Consider the following 14,046-nt stretch of genomic DNA (forward strand, 5'->3'; position numbering starts at 1 on the left):
ACTTGTCTGTATGACCTCTACTGCCATCTATCCCTACCACCAGCATAGTCCCCATACTGTAAGATCAGGAGCAAAGGTTCTCTGTTTTCTTGCCATGCAGAATTTGCACCATATACAAGGTGCAACAACCATGAAATGTACATATGATTCCAGACTCAACAGGAAAAATAAAATAATCTGGACAAATATTGCCCCTACATTGCAAGGGCCGGTTGTCAGCAGTGGGTGAACAAGAAGTCTCCCTCACCTCGCAGAACTGTTCAAGGGCCACTCACCATTACAGTCCACTCCCCCTGAGGGGAGGATGCAGAAAGGGGAAAAGGGAAGAAACAGAACCATGGGCCACCCGCCTTCCCCACAGGCCTACAGAACAGGGCCTGTGTACTGGTGGGAGCACTCTGCTCCCTCCTAATGAATGGTGCTGATTACTTGCCTCCTGTGCCCAACCAGCAGCACCAAGAAAGATGGTGCCTATGTAACCCATACCCACGCAGGGTTTGTCTACACAGCGGCTGAGCGGCACGAGTCCCGTGCTAGCTGTCCTTGAACTAATGCCCCAAAATAGCAGTGTGGACATGTGGCACAGGCGGTGGCTCAGGCTAGCCACCCAAGTACCTACCCAGGAGGATGGGTGGGACTGTACTTGAGTGGCTAGCTTGGGCCACCATATGTCCTGCTGCTGACATGCTGCTATTTTTAGCTTGCTAGCTCAAAGAGCTACGGTGGGTGTGTCCACCCAAGGTGGGAACATACCCTCAGTAATGCTGGGTCCCTGGTTTGTCACGAGAGGGAGGGCGGAACCTGGGACATCTAAATCTTAAAACATGAGTCTTTACTGCTTGCACTAAAAAGATATGTCTGTTAGCTAAGGCAGTGGCAGCCCCATCAACCGTTTGTGACCCAGCCACCACTTGAGGGAGACAGAGTGCCACAGTGAATGGCCATGTTTGCTCCTGCCAGGACAATGTAGCTTTGTATTGCTTCCTGTGCAGGGCTGAGAGGCAAAGTCTAGCGTCAAGGAGAATCTCTTCTTTGTATTCTTTGCATCCTTTGACATCTGGATTATCGCTTTATTTAATGACACTGTGGCCCAGATTCAAACGAAAAGTTCCCCATGTAGGTCATAGAACTAGAGCCTGGAATTTTTTGTCAGTCCCAAAACTGTGGGTGCGTTTATTTTATTTTATTGCTGGAGATGGTGAAATTCTGCAGTGTGAATCTCAAGATTTTTTCTTATCGCAAAAATTGGTTTTACCACGAGTTTCTTAATGATGTTGGCTGACTTCTAATGTACTGTCACCTTAATGAGTTATGTAATGTCTATATTTTTGATGTGTATAATATGACTTAAAAGGATGAGCACTCCCTCTGTAGTGTACCTACACAACACAGGGTGGGATCTTACACCTTGTATCATCTGCACATTTCATTAATGTGCTCATTACTACATTTTCCAGAGCATTTATTAATCTATTAAAAAATCAAACCAGACCTTCCAGCAGTTGTGTCCCCACAGTATAATATGGTGTAATTTATCATCACCAGTTGTTTCAAGACCTTCAGCCAGTTTTTATCTGTGTTGAGAAGATTGAATTGAATTTAATCCAAAATAATTTGTAGCCATTTCTATATGTTTCCAACACTTGTTAGTGTTATTCAATTAAGAAATTTTCCTTCTTGTTACTGTACTGCCAAATCTGTCTCAATGCTCTGGTCACCAGTGTAATTCATATTCTGTATTGCTTAAAAAATGTAATTAAACTCAGTTTGCAGATCTGGTGCTTTCATCATATAAAGCAAACTACATAAGAGACGTGAAGAAGATCTCTGTAGAGCCTGAAAGCGTGTCTCTCTTTCACCAACAGAAGGTGGTCCAATAAAAGATATAACCTCACCCACCTTATCTCTCTCTTGGAATTTTAGACAGTTCAGTTAAATAGTAACAAACCTTCCTTGTTTACATAAAATATTCAATGCTAGCATGTTCTGTCCAATCTATTAAAAACCATCTTAATCTGTGTAGGGTTAATAACTCTGATCAATCTGCCTAACTACTTGTAAAAAGATCCAAGTTACAGCATGAAAGTGCTCAGTGATTTGCATATCAGCTGTTTCTTAATTTTGCCTCTTAAGCAGCTAATCCAGTGCCCATTGTGAAATGTATGGCCAGATTTTCAAGAGAGCTCAGCACCTGACTTAATGAGTTTTTATGCAAATCCAGTCAGTTTCTTTGGGTGCCTAATGGGAGCTGAGCTCTTTTGAAAGTCTGACCTTGATTGTGGCTGCTGAGCACTTCTGAAAATCTAGCTCTTAATGGCCTCTTCCCAGCAAGGAATTGATCTGCAGGCTCCCAGACAAAAGTGGGCGTACTCTTTTTTCCCCCCCAAGTCAAAGTTAATTGTGTGTAAAAGTTATTCTGCCACCGCTGAATAAATCTCATGGCTGGTGCGGTGAGAGAATGAGAATTTAGATCATTGTAAGACTGCTTCAGTGTGTGATTTCTCAGTCTGGCATTCCCTGTCATGACTTCAGAGATATTGTAATGTCCATGAAGCCATTCAGCAGCCTTCTCAAACTGGAGACGATTTCAGAAATATTTAAAACTATTCCAGCAGACGTTATTTGTACACCATCTTAATCCACAACATCTTTGTTTTAATTCATTTGCTATTCTTGCAGCTCTTTTATAATCTCTGCTCCGCGTAGAATTCTATGAACTATTCTGGAATCTTATCTTAAACTGCCTGAGTACACTTAGAAAATGCTAGGAGGAAAAAAAAAATCAGACAAGCCTCCTTGGGAATTTTACTGTTCCCTTCCAGATCTCAAGTTTAGCACAGAGACGTGGGTGTATTGTACCATTTATTCCTGAGTATTCCAGAGCTTTTAATACCACTGTCACAAGTCTCTGGCTACATACATAGACATCTCACTCACCATCTAAAGTGCACACATGCAGAGATAGAACCTAGCATCTTCGTTCTAGAAATATGAACGACTACCACATGTGCTAAAGGAAACTGTCTGTCTGCTGGGGTTGTATTATGGCTTATATCCTCTGTGGGCAGGCTAGAAGATGATGATAAAATCAAATCTGAGCATTCTTTTTGTAAGCAACTGAACAGGTTTGATTTTCCACGCAGAAGTGGGCACCTCTTCAGTGCATTACTTGCTCTCAGCAGTTAAGCAAAGCTGCCCCTCGGGGATTAGGGGTCTACAGTGGTTCAATCCAATAGATACCAGTCGGTGGCTTCACAGATGCAAATGTCACCATGAACATGTGACACAGAATTCAGAACCTTCTCTGTTAAAAATCAGAGGACTCTATCAACTGAGCTAAAGAAGGTTTTTCTGCATAGCGGGAGTCTACATTGCCTTTCGTTTTGGCAGCAGAAGGTAGTGGATTCTGTTCTTTATGATGTTTGGATGCATGTGCAATAGTTACTGACTGTGAAATCTGTGGCCACAGATTTATTACATAGAACCCTGCAGACTGTATTCTCCCAAGCTTATGCTCTGAAGCTATCAAATAGTAAAGCATTGTAGTCGGCAGCCTTCATATTGATTTGTTCATAAAACGAGGATTCCACGCACACGCAAAAAAATAAAAATAAAAGCGAAGACTCCTCTGGAAAAATCTTACTTCTTTGGAAACTGGAAGATGGTTTTTGATACATTGCTTAAAATATACAAAAAATAGAAACCATTAACTAACATGTATATTGTATCCTCTTTGGACACATGCCATTTTAAAAATGACACGTTTCAGGAGACAATTTAGAGTCTTTGTTTTTAACCATGTAATCAGAATGTCTAGTTCTTACTCTGCTGACTAAGGGCCATTCTCAACAGGGCTTGTATATAACATAGAAACACCTCGTCTGTTACTGTGCTCTCTTTGTAACTTCAGAAGGTTTCTAGTAATTTCAGAAGGTTCCAACTTGTTCCTGCAGAAAATAGAACCATGTTTCCACACCGGAATCTTCTTTACATCAGCAGGAAAACTACCATGCAGAATCTGCTCTGTGCCACCAAATCACCTTCTTACAGTGCTGCCCTGAGTCATGTTAGTGGAGTTGATGGTCTCCATTAAACACCTTCTGAACCCTTGATGCTTGCATTTGTACTCTCAGAAAGGAGCTATAATAAAGGCTCGTCAGAGACTGTAGAGTCCTGTGCTGGGAGCATACAGTATATGGATTAATAATTGAGATTACCCATCTTCTCACTATTTTCCCTTGATATTTGCGCATTTACTTTTTATTTTCTTCTATATCTAAGATCCTTTGTAAAATCTTTTAACACAAAATGCTTCCTATTTAGTTGTCTTCAACTTCATTCTCTGTTCTCAATTCAAGGAGAACAACATATTGTAAACATGAAATTGTTCAGCCTGTGGCTAGATCTTTGCTCCTTGCTCTTTTACTATTGTGCTTGCCAAAGAATGAAGTTTCAGTGTATATAAAGAAGGTGTTATCAGAAGAGTCACTTTCTAAATGGAGTCTTTTGGATCGTGACTTCAGTTAAATTACTGAATTCTGTGTGATTTACTGAACTGGCATTTTCTGTGCAATGGAGTTCTTGCCCTCCTTCTTGTTATAGTGTTTGATGATAGAAATACGACTGTACCTATAAAAAAGAACACTACTAGGAATCATAGAAAAGTTGGGCTGACAGGGATCTTGAGAAGTCATCAAATCCTTGCGCTGACCAGGACTAAGTAAACCTAGACCATCCCTGACAGGTGTTTGGCCAACCTGTTCTTAAAAACTTTCAATTATGGGGATTCTACAACCTTCCTTAGAAGCCTATTCAGGAGCGTAACTACCTTTAGAGTTAGGAAGTTTTTCCGAATAGCTAACCTAAATCTCCCTTGCTGCAGATTATGATCATTATGTCTTGTCCTACCTTCAGTGGACATGGAGAACAATTGATCGTAGTCCTCTTTATATCAGCCCTTAAAGATTGTGAAGACTTTTGTCAGGTCCCCCTTCGGTCTTGTTTTCTCAAGACTAAACATGCCCAGTTTTTTTAACCTTTCTTCATAAATCAGGTTTGCTAAACTTTTTATGACATTTGTTGCTCTCCTCTGAACTCTCTCTAATTTAACCACATTTTTCTTGAAATGTGGCACCCTGAACTGGACACAATATTCCGGCTGAAGCCTCACTCATGTAAAGTAAAGAAAGACAATTACCTCCCCTGCCTTACATAGGACTTTCCTGTTAATACATTCCAGAATGATTGTTGCCTTTTTCACAGCTGCATCACATTGTTGATGCATATTCAATTTGTGATCCACTCTAACCCCCAGATCATTTTCTACAGTAATACCATCTACCCAATCTATTTCTTGTTTTCTAGTTATGCATTTGATTTTTTTTCCTTCCTAAGTGAAGTACTTTGCACTTCCGTTTTTTTTTTAATTTCATCTTCTTGAATTCAGACCAATTCTTGAATTTGTCAAGGTCATTTTAAATTCAAATTCTGTCCTCCAAAGTGCTCGCAACCCCTCCCAGCTTGATGTTGTATACAAACTTTATAAATATGCTCTCCACCCTGTTATCCAAGTCATTAAATACTGAATAGTACCAGACCCAGAACTGATTGCTGCAGGACCCCACTAGATATATCCTCACAGTTTGACAGAGAACCATTGATAACTACTCTTTGAGTACAGTCTTTCAATCAGGTGTGCACCCAATTTACCGTAATTTCATCTAGACCACATTTCCCTAATTTGCTTATGAGACTGTCATGTGTGACTGTGTCAAAAGCCTTAGTAAAATCAAGATATACCCCATCTGCCGCATCCCCCCTATCCATTAGGCCAGCAATCCTATCAAAGAAGGAAAATAGGTTGGTTTGACATAATTTGTTCTTGACAAATTCATGCTGGCTGTTCTTTATAACTAGGGCTGTCAATCAATTAAAAAAAATTTGTGCGATTAATCGCGATGTTAAAGAATAATAGAATACCATTTATTTAAATATTTGTGGACTTTTTTACATTTTCAAATATATTAATTTCAGTTACAACACAGAATACAAAATATACTGTGCTCACTTTCTATTATTATTTTTATTACAAATATTTGCACAGTAAAAAACAAAAGAAATAGTATTTTTCAATTCACCTCATACAAATAATGTAGTGCAGTCTCTTTATCATGAAAGTTGAACTTACAAATGTAGAATTAGGTACAAAAAATGCACTCAAAAATAAAACACAAAACTTTAGAGCCTACAAGTCTACTCAGTCCTACTTCTTGTTCAGCCAGTCACTCAAACAAGTTTGTTTACATTTGCAGGAGATAATGCTGCTGGCTTCTTGTTTACAGTGTCACCTGAAAGTGAGAACAGTCATTTGAGTGGCACTGTTGTAGTTGGTTTTGCAAAATATTTACATGCCAGATGTGCTAAAGATTCATATGTCCCTTCATGCATCAACCACCATTCCAAAGAACATGCCTCCATACTAATGAGGGGTTCTGCTTGATAACAATCCAAAGGAGTGTGGACTGAGGCATGTTCATTTTCATCATCATGAGTCAGATGCCACTAGCAGAAGGTTGATTTTCTTTTTTGGTGGTTCAGGTTCCGTAGTTTCCACATTAGAGTGTTGTTCTTTTAAGACTTCTGAAAACATTCTTCACACCTCGTCCCTCTCAGATTTTTGACGGCACTTCAGATTCTTAAACCTTGGGTTGAGTGCTGTAGCTACTTTTAGAAATCTTACATTGGTACCTTCTTTGCATTTTGTCAAATCTGCAGTGAAAGTGTTCTTAAAACAAACACCATGTGCTGGGTTGTCATCCAAGACTGCTATAACATGAAATATATGGGAGAATGTGGGTAAAACATAGCAGGGGACATACAATTCTCCCCCAAGGAGTTCAGTCACAAATTTAATTAACAGATTTTTTTTAATGATCATCATCATCATGGAAGCAGGATGTCTGGAATGGTGGCCGAAGCATAAAGGGGAGTACAAATGTTTAACATATCTGGTACGTAAATACCTTGTAATGCCGGTTACAAAAGTGCCATGCAAATGCTTGTTCTCACTTTTAGGTGACATTGTAAATAAGAAGTGGGCAGCATTATCTCCCTTAAATGTAAACAAATTTGTTTGTCTTAGTGATTGGCTGAACAAGATGTAGGACTGAGTGGACTTGTAGGCTCTAAAGTTTTAAATTGTTGTGTTTTTTGAGTGTGTGCAGTTATGTAACAAAAAAAATCTACATTTGTAAGATGCACTTTCACAGTAAAGAGATTGCATTACAGTACTTGTATGAGGTGAAATGAAAAATACTATTTCTTTGTTTATATTTTTACAGTGAAAATATTTGTAATAAAAATAATATAAAGTGAACACTGTACACTTTGTATTCTGTGTTGTAATTGAAATCAATATATTTGAAAATGTAGAAAAACATCCACAAATATTTAATACATTTCAATTGGTATTCTATTGTTTAACAATGACAATAAAAGTGTGATTAAATGCAATTAATTTTTTTAATCGTGATTAATTTTTTTGAGTTAATTGCGTGACTTAACTGTGAGTAATTGACAGCCCTACTTATAACCCTATTATCCTCTAGGTACTTAAAATTTGATTGTTCAATAATTTGTTCCAGTATCTTCCCAGGTATCAAAGTTAGGCTGACTGGTCTAATTCCCCAGATCTTCCTTGTTCCCCTTTTTAAAGATAGGAACAGTGTTTGAATGACTGATCACTTGGTACTGTATTTTTAACTCACTGAATTGTATTTGAAATGGTTTTAATATGTTTCTTGGGTATATGAATGTCTTTTATTTTTGATGAGTATGATCACTTTATATTAACCAAACAACAAACAAACCAACCAGGAAATCTGAGAAACTCTCAGGATACAAATCTTGTCCTCCCTCTGTAATATTTTACAGTAATTAGAATTTGAGAGGTTTTTAGTACACTCTTTTTTTCCTTCCAAAGTATAGAAGATTGGAACATAAGGTTTGGAAGCCAAAATCATTTAGGTGTTTGTAAGATCCATTATGAACACAGGGTTTGGAAATTTTCAAGGATCTTGGCCTCTTTTAGTCAAAGTCATTTATATTGTTAAAAGAATGACATTGTTAACAAAGGAAATCCTAGCAATGGTATAAGTCCGATACTAGATAAGAATAGTAAAGTTGCCAGTCATGATGCAGAAAAGGAAGAAATTTCCAATAATTATTATTGGAAAGCAGCAGGGTCATGTATTCATATCTTCTAGTAATAAGGAAAAAGTTTCCCTATTCCATAAGTAAATAGGGAGGATTGAAACAGCAGCTATTAAATGTAAGCATTTTTAAATTAGCAGGTGCTGAAAACTTGCACCCAGGAGTATTAAAAAAATTAGCTGAGAAGCTATCTAAACCATTAATGTTCAGTTTCAACAAATCATGGAAAACTGGGGATGTTGCAGAGGAAAAACCTAATATTGTGCAAATATTTCAAAAAGTTAAATGAGATAACTCAGGTAATTATAGTCTGGTTAGCTTGACATCGATACCGGGCCAAATCATGGAAAGACTGATATGGGACACAGTCAGTAAAGAATTAAAAGATGGTGGCAGGCAACATGGCTTTATGGAAAACAAGTCTTGCCTAACTTGTTTTTTGATGACATAGTATACTAGACGTCTGCGGGCATTTAACTGAGTCCTGCATGACATTCCGACAAAAAAAAATCACAGACAAAGTCAGTGTAGCCCTTATTAAATTGATTAAAAACTGGCTAACTGGTAGATCTCAAAAGTTATTGTAAATGGGAAACCAATATCCTATGGAAGATTCCATCCCATCGTCATCTTTTGCAGGATCCCACAGGAGACATGAGAGAAACATGCATAATAGTGACTGACTAAAGAAGCTCAATCTATTTAGTTTATCCAAGAGAAGGTTACAAGGTGACTTCATCATGGTCTCCAAGTACCCACATGGGGAAGAGATTTCTGATAGTAGCTGGATGTTTAATCTAACAGAAAAAGGCTTAACGGGCTCCAATGGTTGGAAGCTGAAGCTATACAAATTCATTCAGATGTAAATTTTTAACAGTGAGGGTAATTAAACATTGGAAGAAGTTACTGAGGGACATGGTAGATTCTCCATCACTTGGAGCCTTTAAATCAAGATTGTCTTGTTGAAAGATGTACTGTAGTTCAACCAGAAGTTATGGGCTAGATGTAAAAATTACTGTGCCAGGTTCTGTGACCTGTATTATGATGATGGTCAGATTAGATTATTATAATGGTCCCTTTTGGCCTTAAACATTTGTGAATATATATGCTTAATATTTACCTTGACTGTCATAATGTACCTGATAAGATAGTAAATCCCTTTCTCAGTTTTCCAATCCATTATCTTAAAGATAACAATATGACTTAGATCTATTAAAATAAGGAAGGGACACATATTAATGTAATTAATTAAGATCTGGATAGTTTATTGTCTACCAGTTCTATGTTTTGGACCTTTTAGCAATATCATACAATAATAATAATATCATTCTTTATAACAGACCTTGATTGAACAGAAATTAAAATTCTAACTTTAATTCCTACATTAACATGAGCATGGTTGCCACAAAGTTAGTTCAGTGTTGCCTGGATCTCTCTGCTAAAGTGTACGTTGACATTCTAAGGACTGGCAAACTGTTCGTGAACTGGGGACTGGCTCCCACTATTGCCTGTGGAGCAAACTGATTTAATTCAGTAATGTGAGAACTTGCGCAGTGGTATTTGTTGACCTGCAGTTTTCTCTATATATTAGACTTTCACAGGGTAGTTAATTTGTGTCCACTGGGATTAATTTATACCTTGCCATACATTTTTGTTAGCAGTCTTAAAAAGAGAATATTCCCAAGTAAATTAGCTAACATGTGCTTAAGGATTTACATCACTATTAGCAAGTTTGAGAAAATTTGCTCATGTTAAATGTGCATTTCACAAGCCTAGTTCTTATAATTACTGGTGATTCACAGTTTGTCACTTTCTTTCTTTAACTGGTTAGGCTTTGCTAACTTTTCCTTTATTGTATCTGTTGGAAAAGCCACTTAAGGTAAGAATTTATCTCATGGGACGGCCAAGATCAAGTGATCTATCATTGGCTGCCGTCGGGTTCACAGTGCAGCTTTTCACTCACGTGTGCTTTATATTTCTTATTGTGAGATTGCATAACATTTTTGTTCCTATTTGTTCTAATCTTGAAGCTTTTTTGGTATCTTATTCAGAGTGTAAGCTCTTTGTGGAAGGGACCATCCCTTATTATGTGTTTATACAGCACCAGGCACAATGGGGATCTGATCTCAGTTGAGACTGTAGGTGCTTCCATAATGCACGTAATAAATTCTCATCTATTTCAAGGCTTTGGCAGCCAGGTATTTAAATGACATACATCAGTAGCCCTTTCAATAGCTCACATGTGCACATGCTGAACAGATAACTAGGTGGTTTGTGCATAGCTTCCCATCTTTACAAACGTGATCTGAAGGTGCAAGTGCTGGGGTTTGCTTTCCTACTCTTGCCCATTTAAAAGCACTGAAGCAGGGAACAGCCCTGCTTCCACCACTGCCTTATCAACTTGCCTCAATTCTCTGCTTTCCCAGGGACCGTCTCTGTCAATCAGTGGGTTATTCAGATGCTAAGGCTGCTGAGACTGCCAGTAAGGGTGCCAATTAGTGCCAGCTGTAAATGGTGTGTTTTGTAGAATTTATGTTCGTAGGAACTGATATTATAATGTAATAATGCCAAGCTCTTACGTAGGACTTCTCATCAGTAGATCTCAAAGCACTTTACAAATGAGATCAGTATCATTATCCCCATATCACAGACATAGGTGGAAAACTCTCTCTGAATACTGTCTGAAGGTGACAATGGTAAAAATATTCTGCTGTAGGAATGTCTCTTTCTTAAAACACCTACTGATCTTGTATCATATTCCCAGCTGATTTTTTCCCCTTCTTTATTCAGGTTCTTTCCATTTGTCCCAAGGACATGAGGGCAGATATCTGCGTGCATCTGAACCGGAAGGTTTTTAACGAGCACCCTGCCTTTCGACTGGCTAGTGATGGCTGTCTGCGGGCCCTGGCTGTGGAGTTTCAGACTATTCACTGTGCTCCAGGAGACCTCATCTACCATGCTGGAGAAAGCGTAGATGCGCTCTGCTTTGTGGTGTCGGGATCCCTAGAAGTCATACAGGATGATGAGGTGGTTGCTATTTTAGGTACTGTGATCTTTACTGAAATGGTCGTACCCTACATAAATAATGGGGAGTTGCTCCCCAAGTTTAATCTAACAATCCAGATTGAAATGTAAGTTACTCAGTCATGTCTCTCAGCCTGTCTAAGCAGAGGTGCTTATTGCCATTGTGTCTAAGTGCTTCACGCCAATTAAAGCTGTTCCTGAGTATTCCCTGACTGGCAAAACCCTCACCACTTGCCTTGCTCCCAGCGCGCATGATTGTGTGAGTTTCATTTTGTTTTTCCTTCCATCCTATCTCTACAATTGTGAGTTAATCCTGGGAATATGCTATTCCTGGAGGAAGGACTTACCAGGAGATGGGTCTTCCATCGAGACCTGGCTTTGGCTGCCCTCATTAGATATTCCACAGCTGGGGTGTAGCTGCTGAAAAGGCTCTGTCTCTGCGTCTTATCCTATCCTAGTACCTGTAGAACACTAGCTGTCTTGGAGGATCATGAATCTTGGCAAATCTTGAAAGAGAGGATACCGGATGAAGAGTAGATAGATGTAAAACAAATAATTAAGGGGGTGAGATATGTGTCTGGAGAGGAAAATTGCTCAGGCAAATCTTGTGGACTTCATTTGCTATTCTTAGAAAGCCCTTGCCCTTGCTTTGCCAGAGATCATAAAATGATGTGCAGTTTTAGCATCGTGAAGCAGTTGTGTCGGGAAATGCAATTGCAGTGAATGACCTTCCTGAGGGAAACACACATGGAGCGGCTGGCAGCATTGTATTCTGTTAATTACAGCTTCACCTTGTGATAAATTTCCTCTGAGAATAGAGCGACGGAGCTCGAGGGGAGAGTGATATTTGGACATTCTGGATCAGGTGAGTTTTGTCGTAGCAGAAATGATTTGCTCAGTGAGCTGTGGATATGCTTTCCTTCTGCTTAGCTTCGAATAATAACTGGTCTTGCCCAGTGGCACTGTAGCAGTGCATTGGGACCATGAAAGATGAGTGGTTGTCATAGCACTGAAACACTTTGTCTCAAGAGAGACTCCTTTAGCAGTAAATCCTTCACATTTTATTCCTGTAGGAGTGCTCTTTCTGCCTACTCTGGCTCGCTGGTCAGAGGTAGGGTGTCCCTGAGCACAACAGAATGGCATCTGTGCGCTTGAAATTCTTTAAATCTTCCTCCGGAGGAAATGTGTGAAGTTTTTTTGTGCTCTCATAGGAGTGTTTTCCATGTTAACCTTCACACTGGCCTGTTTCACTTGCCTGTATTCTAGTCTGGGTTGGTTGTTTTTTTTTTCCCCACTGACACATAAGTTTTCTAAATTTTCTTCTGAGTCAGGAACAAAAGACACAGAAACTCTTTGCTGGGCAGTGAAATGACACACTTACATCATGGTTGTGAATTGGCCCTCAGGCCAATACCACAGAAAATGAATAGTGGTTTGAGCCAGATAGACATGCAAATTAGGGTTGACCCACGCAAATCTAGGCCCCTTATGAAGGCCTTTGCTTGATCCCCCTGGCTGGAAAGCCTCTGATTCACTCTGTGACCTTCTCCTCCCCCTGGACCATCCTCAAATTCCTACATAGGCCACCTGTTGATGAAGGAGGTGGTCAGTGTTGGTGGGAGGGTACAAACAGAATGTACATTTGTCTAGGGAATGGGGGGGGGAAATAATGGGTGCAGTTTTCCTATTAAACAAGAAGAGGTGGGAATATGCCACCTGCCCCAGCCAGGGCCACATTAAGGTGCGAGAAATGCAGCTAATGCAGGAGACTCCAGTTATCACCAAAGCTGGGTGCAGGGGCATTAAACAGGACACTGCTGAGCCCCCTGTCGTTACAAGTTTGGCAGCACTGGTTGACCTGGTCCTAACACAAATCTCTCACTGACTGTCGTGGCAGAATTTATGTCCCCATCAGATTTCTCTGCTTCCCCACAGAAAAATGACTTTCTGACAGGGAAGCAAGGGGAACCACAAGAGTGGTCATGCGTCCCTCCCCAGCAGTATGTTTTGGGTGCCAGGGAAGCTGGCAGAGAAGTAAATCACTGTGGGGCAGGGGACAGGACTGGAGAAGACGCGGCTCCCCACCCTGCATCGGGCTCAGCTGCTAGTCCGGGCTGGGCTGGGGAGGACGGGACTTCCTCTTCCCCTGCACGGCATCCAGGATTGGGTCAGACCCACCCTGTAATCTCTCCCCCAGCTGCAGGAAGCTCTGCAAACTCCCTCCACACACACACTTCCTGTACCCATCGCTCCTCAGCTGCAGGGGGGTGGGGGATCCCTGTACAGGGAGCTGCTCCCCCATCCACCTAACCCCTGTGCATCCATAACCCCTCATGCCCAGACCCTCCCACCAATCCTCACCCCCACCCCCCGCACTCAGAACCCCTCTGATGAGCCCCACTCCCCTTGTGCCTAGACCAGCCTGAGGAGCCACCCACCCCCCGCACCCCACTGAGCCCCAATCAGCCACACCTGGATCCCCACCCCACTGAGCCCCACTCCCCCAGCATCTGGACCCCCCCTCGAGCCCTCCACACCCAAATCCCCCTGCTGAGCTCCATCCCTCCACACACACACATCCAGACCTCCCCTGCAGCTGAGCCCCAACCACCTTCACCTGGACCCCCCTGCAGTGTCCCATTACTGTTGCATCCGGCACCCCCCTAACAAGTCCCTGTGCATCCAGATCCCCCCCACACACCTGGATTGCCCCATACAGAATCCTCTCAACCCACACCTGGATCCCCCCCACACTAAGCCCCTCCACACTTGGATCCTGCCTTGCTGAGCCTGCCTGCCCACACCTGGCGC

The 14,046-nt window shown here is 40.9% G+C and overlaps 1 protein-coding gene across 1 annotated transcript in view; it reads left to right on the plus strand.

Moving 5' to 3' along the window:
* KCNH5 (potassium voltage-gated channel subfamily H member 5) overlaps positions 1 to 14,046 on the plus strand; it is a 238,882-nt gene that overhangs the window by 161,021 nt on the left and 63,815 nt on the right. The window contains exon 9 of the mRNA XM_074956404.1: positions 11,002 to 11,254. Coding sequence (XP_074812505.1) covers positions 11,002 to 11,254 — 253 coding nt within the window. The remainder of the gene's footprint in view (positions 1 to 11,001; positions 11,255 to 14,046) is intronic.

This window comes from Natator depressus, chromosome 6, assembly GCF_965152275.1.
Source record: "Natator depressus isolate rNatDep1 chromosome 6, rNatDep2.hap1, whole genome shotgun sequence".
In the NCBI taxonomy this organism is placed as follows: Eukaryota; Metazoa; Chordata; order Testudines; family Cheloniidae; genus Natator; species Natator depressus.